Here is a 12,199-nt window from a genome sequence, read left to right on the forward strand (position 1 = left end):
TCGGTTTGTGCGCGTTGGCACCTTCGCTCTTTTCCTGATCAATCCGTCATGACAGCAGACACCAGGGCAACAGTGTATCTTCCGGTACTGGCAGCATCTAGCACGCCCGTGCCCTGACACACCCGCGCACAGGCTGCTGGGAAATCTGACAGCAGACACCATTATAACCAGGGCCTCCTTACAACCAATCTTCCCAAAACACAAGCAACCAGAGGAAGCGGCTACAAGTCGTGGATTAATTGCAGTTGGGAAGCATGGCTGCTGCTTACCAGGTTTAGCTACTGGGGAGAAAATGAACTAGGTGAATGCCTTAATCCCCTGAGCCCAAATCTACCACAGCGATGGGCAGAAGATGTGGCAGTTACATCATCTGTCTACTTGTGAAGAGGTGGAGTCTAGCCTGTCAACCAGGTTGCAGCCTAATGACCTCATTTGGAGGCGCAAAGAACATCAACGACTCCCTGGAGGGCAGACCCAGACCCTCTGCTTCCTCTTCTTGCTCACAAGCCACCTGGAGCTGTGCTGATGCAGCCAAAGCCCTGGGGCTGGAGGAGTCATGTGGAGACCCATGCCAGCGCTGAGATGCTTCCTCCACCACTGGATCCACAAGACTTTCCACCCACTGGCCTGTGATCTTCCTGCAGTCTGCATCATTGCATGGCTGCGTGAATCTAAAGAGGGATTTATGGACTAGTATCAGCATATGGGCTAATATTGGACTTATGGCTTGATCTGGACTGGGCTGGGATGTTTCCTTAATGTACAGTTACTTTTTGATATAAAGCTCTTTCTTAAATACATATGAGTGTCTATGAATTTGTTTCTCTAGCCCACCTGGACTAACACATAAGATCCAGATAATTACTTATAGATACGGAGCCATGGTGGTGTGATGGTTGTGCATTGGGATGCGATCCCCATGGTTGGCAGTTCCAAATCACCAGCAGCTCCAAAGGAGAATGACTGGGTTTTCTGCCCCTGCAAACAATCTTGGAAACCCACAGGGGATCATCACTATGAATCGGCCTGGAGGTGATGACACTGAGTTGTAATGAAGGAACTAGAAGGTGCCAGAAACATCCTGAAAATGCCTTTGTTTTTCACACGAGTGACTTCTGTCACCATTCTCTTGCCTGGCCCTCTTAGACAACAGCAACGCACTGCCATCGAGTCAGTGTGGTGCCCAGTGAGCTGCTGTGGGTGTCTGAGACTGTAACTGTTTATAGTAGAAAGCCCAGTCTCTCTCCCAGGGTGCTGCTAGTGGTCGCAAACTGCCTACCTTGCTGATCGCAGCCCAACGTGAAACCTCCATGCCCCCACCCTCTTAAACCAAACACCAAGCTAGCTGCCCTTAAGTGGATCCCAGCTTGCAGAGAACCTAGAGCAGTGGTTCTCAACCTATGGGTCACGACCCCTTTGGGGGGGGTTTCAAACGACCCTTTCACAGGGGTCACCTGATTCATAACTGTAGCAAAATGACAGCTATGAAGTAGCAACGAAAATAATTTTATGGTTGGGGGTCACCACCACATGAGGAACTGTATGAAAGTCCGAGAGCCGCTGATGGAGAGTCCGGGGCAGAGTAGAACTGCCCCAGAGGGCTTCCACGCTGTCATTTCACAGCAGCAGACTGCCACATCGTCCCCCATTGAGCCGCCGCCGCCGCCGGCTGTTGGCTTTCAAATAGTTCACTCCCTAGACCCCTGGTCGTTACCATTCATTTCGACGCTGGACGGCCTTTTCGTATTTTTTGCGAAGCTGCACCATCTCCTCTTCGATCACCGTGATCATATTGGAAAGCCTATCAATGTTGTTTAACTGGACATCCTTCTTCTCTTTCATTTCCTGGAGTTTTGCAACAAGTTTGCACACGTCGTTCTGCATGCTCTCCCGGATGGTGACATTGTTGGCATGCTTCAACATGCTATTTTGTAGCTTCCTTTAAAAAAGGGTGTGTGGGGGGGGGGTATGACAAGAGGTGAGGTGCTGCTTTTCCCATCTTTAAAAAGCAGTGAAGAATCTCAAACGCAAACCATCAAAGCACTTGTTGTTTTGCTGTGTCCTTGAAGTGCCTTGTCAGGCATTTCTGCAATCTTTCCAAGTCTCGGACCCTCCATCCATCTGGGGTAGGACAACTCTCCTTTGTGGGACAGCCTCAGCCGCCTCCCTTTGTCAAAGTGAGAACCTGGGGTCATTGATAGACTCCATTTATAGGCACTCTGAGGGGGTGAGGGTTGCAGGACTGTGCTCTTGAGAGCTGAGAGAGGGGGCCTAAGGGGGTGCCTGGTCCAGGCCTGTGCCTAGTCTCCCAATCAATGCCGACTGCCCAGTGAATGCATGGACTCTGTAAGTGATCATTCACTCTTGTGCAGGGTGTAGGCTGAGGAATTCCCTGAAGAGGGAATTCCCTTCTTTTCAGACCCAGCTCCTCCCTGCCTACCCAAGACTCGCCGTCTTATTGTATTGTGAAAAGCAGCCGGACACTAGTGACCACACCAGAAGTGTCCGGGTCTAAAGGTGAGAGAGCTCAGCAGACCTCGGCACACAATTTCAAAGCCACCATTTGCCAGAGGCTCTTTTAAGTGTTTTTACGTGGATTATCTCATTTAGTCCACCAAATCCCGTGAAGGCCTGTTTCACAGACAGAAATTGAGTCCAAGAGATATAAAGATGTCTGTCCGCGGCCAGACAGCTAGGAGGTAGCAGAGCTAAGATTCTTGGCTACTCTTTTATAGCGCCTCCCGCAAACACATTAATTTGTTTGAATACCGTGGATGCTGGTCAATAAAAAAGTCAATTGTCTTTGAATTTCAGATGCAAAGGATCAAGCTGGTGTGTTCTCGTGGGACCAATGAAAATAGGCCCCGCGGGCCTAGCTAGCATGCTGCATAGTCACTTAAAAAACACAGCTCCCAGATACTTAGATTACCACGTGTCAGGCAAGGTAATTGAATGATGTCTCCAGATTTCTAAGAGGCAACTACGCAAAAGCACACCCAAACCAAACTCTAGGCGATGTAGTGCAGCGACGCTGAAGACAAAGGCGGCTACGCTCACCGTTCTTGAGTAACTGCGCTGTTCCTTAAAATTTCCAGTTCATTTAACGACATTTTATGCCTCTCTTTGATTTCATTTACTTTCTGGTGAGCTTTGTGAAGCAAGTTAACAAATTTGTTTCTTTCATTTCGAATACTGTCATAGAGTTTAGCAAACTCTCTGAGTCTGTGAAAATACAAAATGTTTTTGGAAAACTTGTGAAATAGAAATCCCAAGGCTCCCTCTCCCCCCCCCCCTCGCCCCCCGCCCGGGCTTTCTTTCCTTCCACCTGCACATGTGAATCATTAAGTGATTCTTTTACCTTCGATGAATTTCACGTTTTTTCTTCCTGTGTATCCTGATTTCAAGATCCTTTGCTTTGATTTCTTTAATAATGCTGCTATATTTTTGCTGAAATAGAAAAATTATGTGTGAAAAGCAAAAAACAAAGCCTAAGAGTACCCCCAGCCTCCGTATCGGCTCATTAAGAACATTCTGTCTCAGACTATTGGACAGGCAAAGGGGTCAGGGAGAGAACGGAAAACTGCTTGGCCAGCTGAATTGAATCACAGTGACTAAGTCAAAGATGCTCTTTAAGAGGAGAAAAAGAAGAGCCTGCCCAGGTTGGATCTGAGGGAAAGTTTGGGAGACTTGTGGGAGAGAGGATCCAGGACAACTACGGCAGCTCGGCTGTTCTGGGTGAGTATGGAGTTTGAGTTTGTGTAAAATCGATGTGGGACGAGGATGTGTAACAAGTTTTGATAAATCCTATGAGTGGAAACCTCTGAGGTATCTGTTGAGAGTCCTGAGTGATGAGTTTAAAGTGCTCTCCCATTGTTTCGTGTAGTGTATTTCCCCGCCATGCCAGAAAGAGGTGTCATGCGGTTATTTTAGATGCCAGTAGTTATACTGCTGAAGTTCTAGAAATATACCCAGTGCTAGATACAATAAGGAGCCCTTGTGGCATGGTAGGTTACGAAGTGGGCTGGCACAGCTTCAGCCGTTGGAAACCACCAGCCGCTCCGCAGGAGAAAGATGAGGCTTTCTACTTCCATAAAGAGTTGCAGCCTCAGAAACCCACAGGGGCAATTCTACTCTGTCCTACAGGGTTGCTGAAGCTCAGCCAGAATGCCACTTAGAGGCAAGGAGGGTGGAATTTTGTCTCCCGCACTTGGGACTTGTCCTCAGGAGGGCCAGTCCCTGGAGCAGGGCATCGTGCTTGTTAAAGGGCAGCTCAGAGGAGGAAGGCCCTCAGGAGATGGATGAAGGGAGTGGCTGCAACAAGAGGCTCAAAGATAAGCAGGACTGAGTGGTGTTTTGTTTGGTCAATGTGATTTGGAAGCAACTCAACAGCCTCTTAACAACATACAACACAGCATGCTAATGAGTCTTGATGGTGGGGAGTTGTTGTTCTTTTGTTTTTTTTTAAATGGTAGACTCCCAAGGTTAAAGACCCTGGACAAGAAACACTGGAAGATGCAGTATCTGTTGATAGAAACCAGAGGAAATAGTTGCTGCCGGCTTTTCCTCCAAGAGTCTGAGGGCAAAGCTCTTTGCCCCGAGTGATTCCAAGGAAACTAGACCCCAAAGCAGTTTTACTTCATGCTGTTTTCAATGACAACAGGAATCGGGGAAGAAACCAATGCTAACCTAACTGAATGCATTTCAGTAAACGGAATGTGTGACGTATAAAAATGTAGTGTCATCTACCCATCTTGGGGGGTGCTAGAAACATTGGTTTTCCTTCCACTACTTGTCTTCCATGGGGCCCTGGTGGTTTAGTGGGTTACACATTTTTTTGCAATCCACAAGATCGGCAGTTCAAACCCACCAGCTACTTCACAGGAGAAAAATGAGGCTTTCTACACCAAGAAAGATTCATAGCCTTGGAAAGTCAATGTCCTTATAAGGTCCCTATGAGTCATAATGGATCCGGGGCAATGAGATTGGTTTAATGGAGTGTATTTATTTGCCGTAAGGGTTGTTGATGAGTTGCAAAAATAGAAGATTGGGTGTCATCTTCTGGAAATTTACAAGTAACCATAGTTAAGATTTAGCTGCCTAATTCTCAACATGATGTAGACTTCATTTAAGGAATAAACAGAAGTTTTTCTTTATTGACCTTTCTAGAGTAAGAATTATCTTGTACTTTTGCAGGAATTGACTAATAATGAGGTTTAGTATATGTACATTAATCACACATAGACAACAAAGGTTAATTTTTGAAATTGATGAAAAATTTTCTAATCAGACAGATCAGTGTGCCTTGTAACAAATAAGTACCGTATATACTAGTATATAAGTCGAGCTTTTCAGCACATTAAACAATTTTTATTTTATTTTTTTCAGCACATTTCCCCCCATTTTATTGGGGTCTTTTACAACTCTTGTTACAAACTATATATCAATTATATCCGATATTTTCATACATGTATTCTATCATTCTTTTCTTGACATTTGCTTTTATTGAGCCCTTGGGATCAGCTCCTCCTTTTTTCCCTCCCTTCTCCCTACCACCCCAACCCTTGTGGCCCCCTGATAGATTGTAGATTGTTAATTATTTTCAAATCTCACTCCAACCACCGTCTCCCTTCCCCTCTGATTTCTGTTGTCCTTCCCCCTGACTGGGGGTGTGTGGTTATGTTTTAATGCAATTTTTGTGGTAAAATTAAGTGCCTTGGCTGATATTTGGGGTGGCTCATACTCAAGTATATATGGTATATCTCTAGTGCTTCTCAAAGTTCTTTAGAACCTTTCTAATGGAGAAAGACTTGGGTGAGTGAACTCCTAGTCAGCACCAGGTTCTAAAGACAATATGGTACAGGACCAGACCACTCCGAGACCCGGAATGACCTTGACCCGGAATGACCTTGAATGACCTTGACGATGAGGGGCTTCACTTAAGGCCCTCTCATCTTCTGCTTCTACTCTTCCCCTCAGCTGTTCTTACTCTAGTCAGGAATTGTCTCGTTTTCATCAATTCCTTCCCGAGCTTTTCCCTTCCTGACTTTTCCCCAGGAACTCTTCTTGGCCCGCCATCGCCATCCGTGACAGAGTTCACATGCTGGGTCATGGATGTTGTGGCTCTCCTCCCGCCGGCCTCGCCTGCTTTCGGGTCTCACGATTTAACACCTGTTCTCCTTAGGCTCCCATGCACCAACCATGCTGAAGTTCTTTCAGCTTCTCAAATGTTTTAGGGCAGTAAAAACAAAACAGTTACACAGGACTTTGAAGAGTTTGCTATGTAAATTTTCTCCTCAGTCTTTTCTATGGAATCTTTTATCTCATGGACTCACAATTGCTTTAGTGGGAGTTCTTTTTGGATAACGAAAAGCAATGCTGCCTCTGTCTGTATAAATCATTGTTCAGATGAAGGACAAAGAGTGCACTTAGAAACTGCCAAGCTCTGATTTACATGATAAATTCTGATAGTCTATTTTAGTCATATGTGATATCCCCAAAGTAGGAAGTATTCCTTTTTAATGAGGAATTATTTGAATGTTAGAAGTTTAGCCAGCAGGATAAGTGGTCCCCGCCCCACCTCACATGCTGTAATTTGAATTTACTGGAGAGGCTATGTTGGGTCACCATGTTTGTCAGAAGCCCAGCAAAGTCATGAGATGAAGCAGCATTGATTTAAAACATACCAGCTTGACGACCTTGGGAAGAAGAGTTGTCAGATGCTCTCACTTGTGAGTGGTTCCCAGACAAGTCAGCATGGCATCTGAGATGGTGGTGAAATAGGGATGATTTCTGTGGCCTATGTAACTGCCAGCCCCGTTCACGGAAATGCCCTCTCTATTCTTGCTGAGATTCCCCTCAGTTCAAACCCTCTGCTCCTTCTCGCTGAGCTAGCTCCGTTTCTCCTTTCCCTCTGGATTCTTGGCTATTCCTGTATGAATCCTCAGCCTATGCTTTCAGTGCGCGACTGAGCGCTATTTAGGGTTCTCGTTACTGAAATGGAAGGAGGCTTCCAGGGGTAACTTTGAAGTGGATGGTGCATGATACACGAGGCTGCTCTGTATCCCGGCAGTGGCGATGAATGGTTCCGAACCGCTGTTACCTACCTGAGCCTTCAGGAAATCCTTGGACTTCTGGTCTCTTTCGTCAGCTTTCACTTGAGTCATCCGGAGAAGCGTGAACACCAGATCCCGCATGTTTCCTTGCTCCTTTACAAGCTTGTTTTCATCTGCAATTTGTTGTTCGACTAACTTAGACTCTGTATCGGATAAGACTTTCTTTTGAAAAACACAGGATAACAATTACTAGTTGTTTGAACGAGTATCTCGGATCATCGTTTTGTTTTCTGTGTAGGATATATTTGATTAAGACATAAAACAAAGAAACTACACTTAGTCCCCGTGTTCTGATGGAAGCACAAACAGTGGGTTAACATGACAAACGATTAAAAGAAATAAATAAAAATGATTTAAATAAATAAATTTTAAAAACATGACAGAAACTTTTGTTATGATTTGAACTGTATTTTCAAGGAACTTCAAGGAAATGATGAGACATAGCGTTAAAATATTTTGACAATGGCTTGAGTAAGCAACAATTTCAAAAACTCAAAAAATAGATACTGGTGGAATAAAGCATTTGTTGTTGACTTTAATGTTTTTGATAGTTCTCTTATTTTAAACACTTGTTCATTTTTTTGTTACTGTGTTTCAATATGGAATGTGGAATTGGGGTGGGCTTTTATATGAAAAAGCCTCACATTAAGTAGGATTATACTCTTTCTGAAGAGTCTTCTGTTGATGAAGTTTCGTGGCGCACAGTGGAAAACAAATCCCTCCCTAACCCCCACAAGCCAACAACTCTGTATTAACCAGTTTGAGATAGAAGTTGACATTACCTGTTGGACCAAATTCCTCCTAGCTATTTCCACTTCCTTGTGGAGCTCTCTCCTTCTGTCAGACCATGTGGTATCATCTTTAGGGAACGCATCTATCTGGAAACCACAACATACAGCAGGCATTTACCCAAAAAGGAAACTCAACACCATGAAGTCAGCTCAGTGAAACACCTTTTGAAAATAGTGGAAACCATGATTTTTCTGTCTTCTGGAAACCTGTTTTGGTGAATATATATATATGTGTGTGTGTGTGTGTGTGTGTGTGTGTTAATAAAGTCTTGGAAAGCTAAAATATAGAGAACTACCCCCAAAATATCTATAAATATTCTATTTTTTCACTCATTTAAAACAAATCTTACAAATAATAGCTAACATTTATTGACCACCAACTATGTCCTAATGCTTATGTGTATGATCTTTAATCCTCACCGTAATCCCACTAATATCTCCAATTATACAGACAAGGAAAATGAAGCACACAGAAATTTAAGCAACTTGCCTCAAAGATGCAGGTGCAAACCCAGGCAGTTAGATGCAGAGCCTATGATCTTAACACTGCTTTACATGGCCGCGGACTCATGATTAAGCACTTTGGAAACATGTAACGATTATGCCTTTTCAAATGGTAGTTAATGTGAAATGTGAGTCCACTCACGAAATCCGATAGTGACGAAGCAGCAGCAGCCACGAACAGCCATGGAACAGCTGAGTACTTGGAGTGGTTTTGTGAGTGGCTGGAAAGTTCTTCATGCAACAAACAAACAAATAATCTCATCTGCTTTTTGTTAACTTTCCAATTGTATCTCTGTTGCATTGGCTTAAGGCTTTGTCTCCTGTTTGGGTACTTGAGGGAGGCTGCAGTATTTCATCCTGCTAGTGTGCTTGCTTTGTTGGCATGAGCTTGTCATATCAGTATGGTGACTGACACAGCAGAGAGGAAGAGGGCACATCCCTACAGATAGTCCATCTAGACGGAGTATAATCTATGACTACAGTCGGGACCGCTGCGGGGTGCTTATAGGATACTTTGACCATGTTTAGAATTGGCCTTTAGACCAAAAGTATGTGACGCCAATCAATGTAGTTCCTTTCCCACTGTTGACAGCACACTTCTAGGCACCAAGGTTGTCTGGTCAGATAGTTAAAGGTCGCTGAATAGCATCTTCCTATGAGTCATGCTGCTGTTTTCAAGCAGTCTCTTCTATTCTGGAGAACTGGTAGTTAAGAAGGAGTCTTGGTGGGGTAGGGGGCTTCATCTTGTTTGGAGCCACTGCTAGAAGTAGCAGACGAGACAGACAATGCATTGCGTTGGGTAAATTTGTTCCACAAGACCTCTTTAAAGGGGTTGAAGAGCAGAGATGGCACTCTGAGGACTAAGGCACACCTGACTTCAGTCATTTTCAACAGCCTCATAGGCACGTGAAAGTCGGACCCTGACCAAGGAAGACTGGAGAAGCATCCTCGCCTTTGCAGTGTGAGTGCTGGTGAAGAACACTGAAAGCACGGTGGACTGCCAGAAGGACAAAGAGACATCTCTTCAAAGAACTACAGCCAGGAGACTCCTTAGAAGTGAGGATGGTGAGGCTGTCTCACATACTTCAAACATGTGGTCAGAAGAGACCAGTCCGTGGAAAAGGACTTCATGCTCGTTAAATCGGAAGGGCGTCAAAAAAGAGGAAGATGTGACCAGATGAACTGATACAGTGGGTGCAAAAATGGGCTCAAGCATGAGAACAATTGTGCAGGGTGTCACAGGGCCAGGGGGTGTTTGGCTCTGTCATTCATAGGTTGCTATGAGGCGGAACCTACTCAAGGGCCCTGACTTAAGATGAGGCACACTCTTCTGAAAGCCAAATAAAGATACAAAGGGCTTGTGTTTTTTTTAAATGAACTGATAATTGCTAGCTCTCAAACTCACTGTCACTGAGTTGATTCTGACTCGGTGTCCCTAGTAAAGAGAGCAGACCTATTGCTTTGGGTTTCTGAGGCTCTAAGTCTTTCTAGGAGCAGAAAGCCTCACCTTTCTCTGTGGAGTGATTGGTGTGTTTGAAGTCCTAACCTGAACAGTCTAATGTGTCACCCGCTCCACCACCCAGGGCTCTTTGATCGCTGTGATAACAAGTTAGAAAAGGGAGAGGTGAGTGTAGACTTGAATAATTGGGTTCTTGTTCTCACTTGATGGAAAAGGGTGAGAAGTTAGTATGAAGAAATATTTGACTTTGCCTTCTGTAAAGTGGAAGGAAGCCCTCCCGAACAAGGAAGAACAGGAACTATCCTAAGTACCCAGGGGCACACTGCTCCTCTTGGTTTGCTCTCAAGCGTCAGCAAATCTGCACATGAACACGAACTGGGATCAGCAAAGCTTAGAAAGCTTTTACAGAAAGATGATGAGATCACATTGAACAACTGTGTTGCAAATTAAAGGCTTTTGATTTTCTTGGTTTGAGGTCTCAGGTGGTTTCCAGTGTTTTGATGTTATAAACAATACTGTAGTGAACATCCTTTGTGATTGTTTTTTTCAGTTCTGGCTAGCTCCTAAATCTAGCATCTTTCTCGATTTCCCTTTAAAATCTGGCCTTCTACTTCCAGGCTGGACTTAGGTATGCTCGATGGGTCAAAAGGTAAGAAAGTGAGCAATTGGAGCCTACTTATTGCCTCATCAATACCCACCCTGAACTTTGACCTCAGCCACAGAACCCTGGTTTTGTTCAGAGTTGCAATGTGCCCAGGCATTCCCAGGTTCCTTTGCAGCTGAGCCAGTGCAGGTCAAGGAGAAATGTAAGTAGCAATCTGCTGTGAAGGGCTCCAAGGAAAGTAAATAATTTCCTATTTTGATCTCCTTTTAATAAAACAACAACAACAAAAAAAAACCCAAACCCAAAATGGGTCTGTCAGAGTTCAAACTCCTTTATTTATTTTCTTACTTAAAGGATCATTGGACTGGGGGTTCTTACAGCTCTCATAACAATCCGTCCATCCCCTGTATCAAGCATATTTGTACATATGTTACCGTCATCATTTTCTAAACATTTACTTCCTATTTGAGCCCTTGATATCCATTCCTCTTTTTTCCCTCCCTCCCCCTTGATCTCCTTTCTTGACTCACTTTCAATTGGCTTCAGTTTTTAATATTTTCTACTTTCTTTTCTATTGAGGGTTTTCAGTTTTACTTTGTCGTCGTTGGGGTTGGGTTCTGATTTTTGTTTTGGATGACTCTCTGTATTTGAAGTCCAGGAAGGGTTCAAGCTATAGAGACACCAACTGGATTGCTAATTAGGGGCATGACAGGGGTGGAGGCGCTAACAACAATGACCACGAGAGAGAAGAGAATGTTCTATAATTGACTGTGGTGAAGACTGCACAACTCTTTGTGATATGACTGAACGATTGAGTTGTATTATATGTGAATTATCTGCCACTATACCTATTTTAAAAAGATGAAACTAGCCAAGCCATCTGCCATATACCTTTTGCCCTCTGCCCTTCTCCACTTCTTGTGTGGGTGCAATGCTTAATGGTTGACTGGCCACCTTGTGCCAGTGGAGAAGATCGGTGTACACTAAGGGTGACAGATATGGGAGCCAGAAGGAACCTGGGCTTTTTATGGCGTGGAGGCAGTTATCTGGTGTGCCTACCTCTGTACTTTTTATTGTGTGAATCAAACCCCTCCTATTTCATTAAGCAACTATAGTTGGGTTTCTGTTACTTGGAGTCAAATGGCAGACCTAATTCATATATATTCTGAAAGGAAACTTTCATAAGGCACTCTAGAAAACAGGCTGAAATGAGGCTCAGTTTTCCACTGATGAGGGAGAAAAACAATGTATCAAAGAGCCAAGTTCTAATTATGTGGTCTTAGGTGATTTGAGATATTTACTATTACTTTTGAGAATATTACTATTTTAGCAGCATTTCAGACTTTAGGAAAAGTATTATGTGTTTATTATAACCAATAATATAATTATTTTGTGTCAAGCAAAAAATTAAATACTGCCCCCCAACCCCCACTTCGACTCCGACTCTGTAGTTGCTGCTAATAGTGTGGTGTCTTCTTTCAGATAAATTTCTTACAAAAGTTAAGAAATTGGCCATTTTTCTGTTGCTTTAAGCATCGCAGTTATTTGATATCAGTGAACTTCAGTTTCCTTAGGCTTTGATATTTTTCTAAAATAAAAATATTTCAAACTTTCATGAGGTTTGGTAACATTAAAGGCCACTGGGGAATTAAACAATCGTGGGGAGGAATGAATTCTGAAGAAGAGACCTTCACGTTTACCTCTTGCCTCTTTCCTTTGGGGATGGCAT

General features: G+C 43.8%; 1 protein-coding gene across 1 annotated transcript in view; it reads right to left on the reverse strand.

The window, feature by feature from the left end:
• Nucleotides 1-12,199, reverse strand: part of CCDC146 (coiled-coil domain containing 146) — a 108,650-nt gene that overhangs the window by 14,027 nt on the left and 82,424 nt on the right. The window contains exons 9-13 of the mRNA XM_075557656.1: nucleotides 7,895-7,990; nucleotides 7,104-7,274; nucleotides 3,359-3,447; nucleotides 3,058-3,222; nucleotides 1,715-1,939 (exon numbers count right to left, since the gene is read on the reverse strand). Coding sequence (XP_075413771.1) covers nucleotides 1,715-1,939; nucleotides 3,058-3,222; nucleotides 3,359-3,447; nucleotides 7,104-7,274; nucleotides 7,895-7,990 — 746 coding nt within the window. The remainder of the gene's footprint in view (nucleotides 1-1,714; nucleotides 1,940-3,057; nucleotides 3,223-3,358; nucleotides 3,448-7,103; nucleotides 7,275-7,894; nucleotides 7,991-12,199) is intronic.

This window comes from Tenrec ecaudatus, chromosome 9 (assembly GCF_050624435.1).
Source record: "Tenrec ecaudatus isolate mTenEca1 chromosome 9, mTenEca1.hap1, whole genome shotgun sequence".
In the NCBI taxonomy this organism is placed as follows: Eukaryota; Metazoa; Chordata; class Mammalia; order Afrosoricida; family Tenrecidae; genus Tenrec; species Tenrec ecaudatus.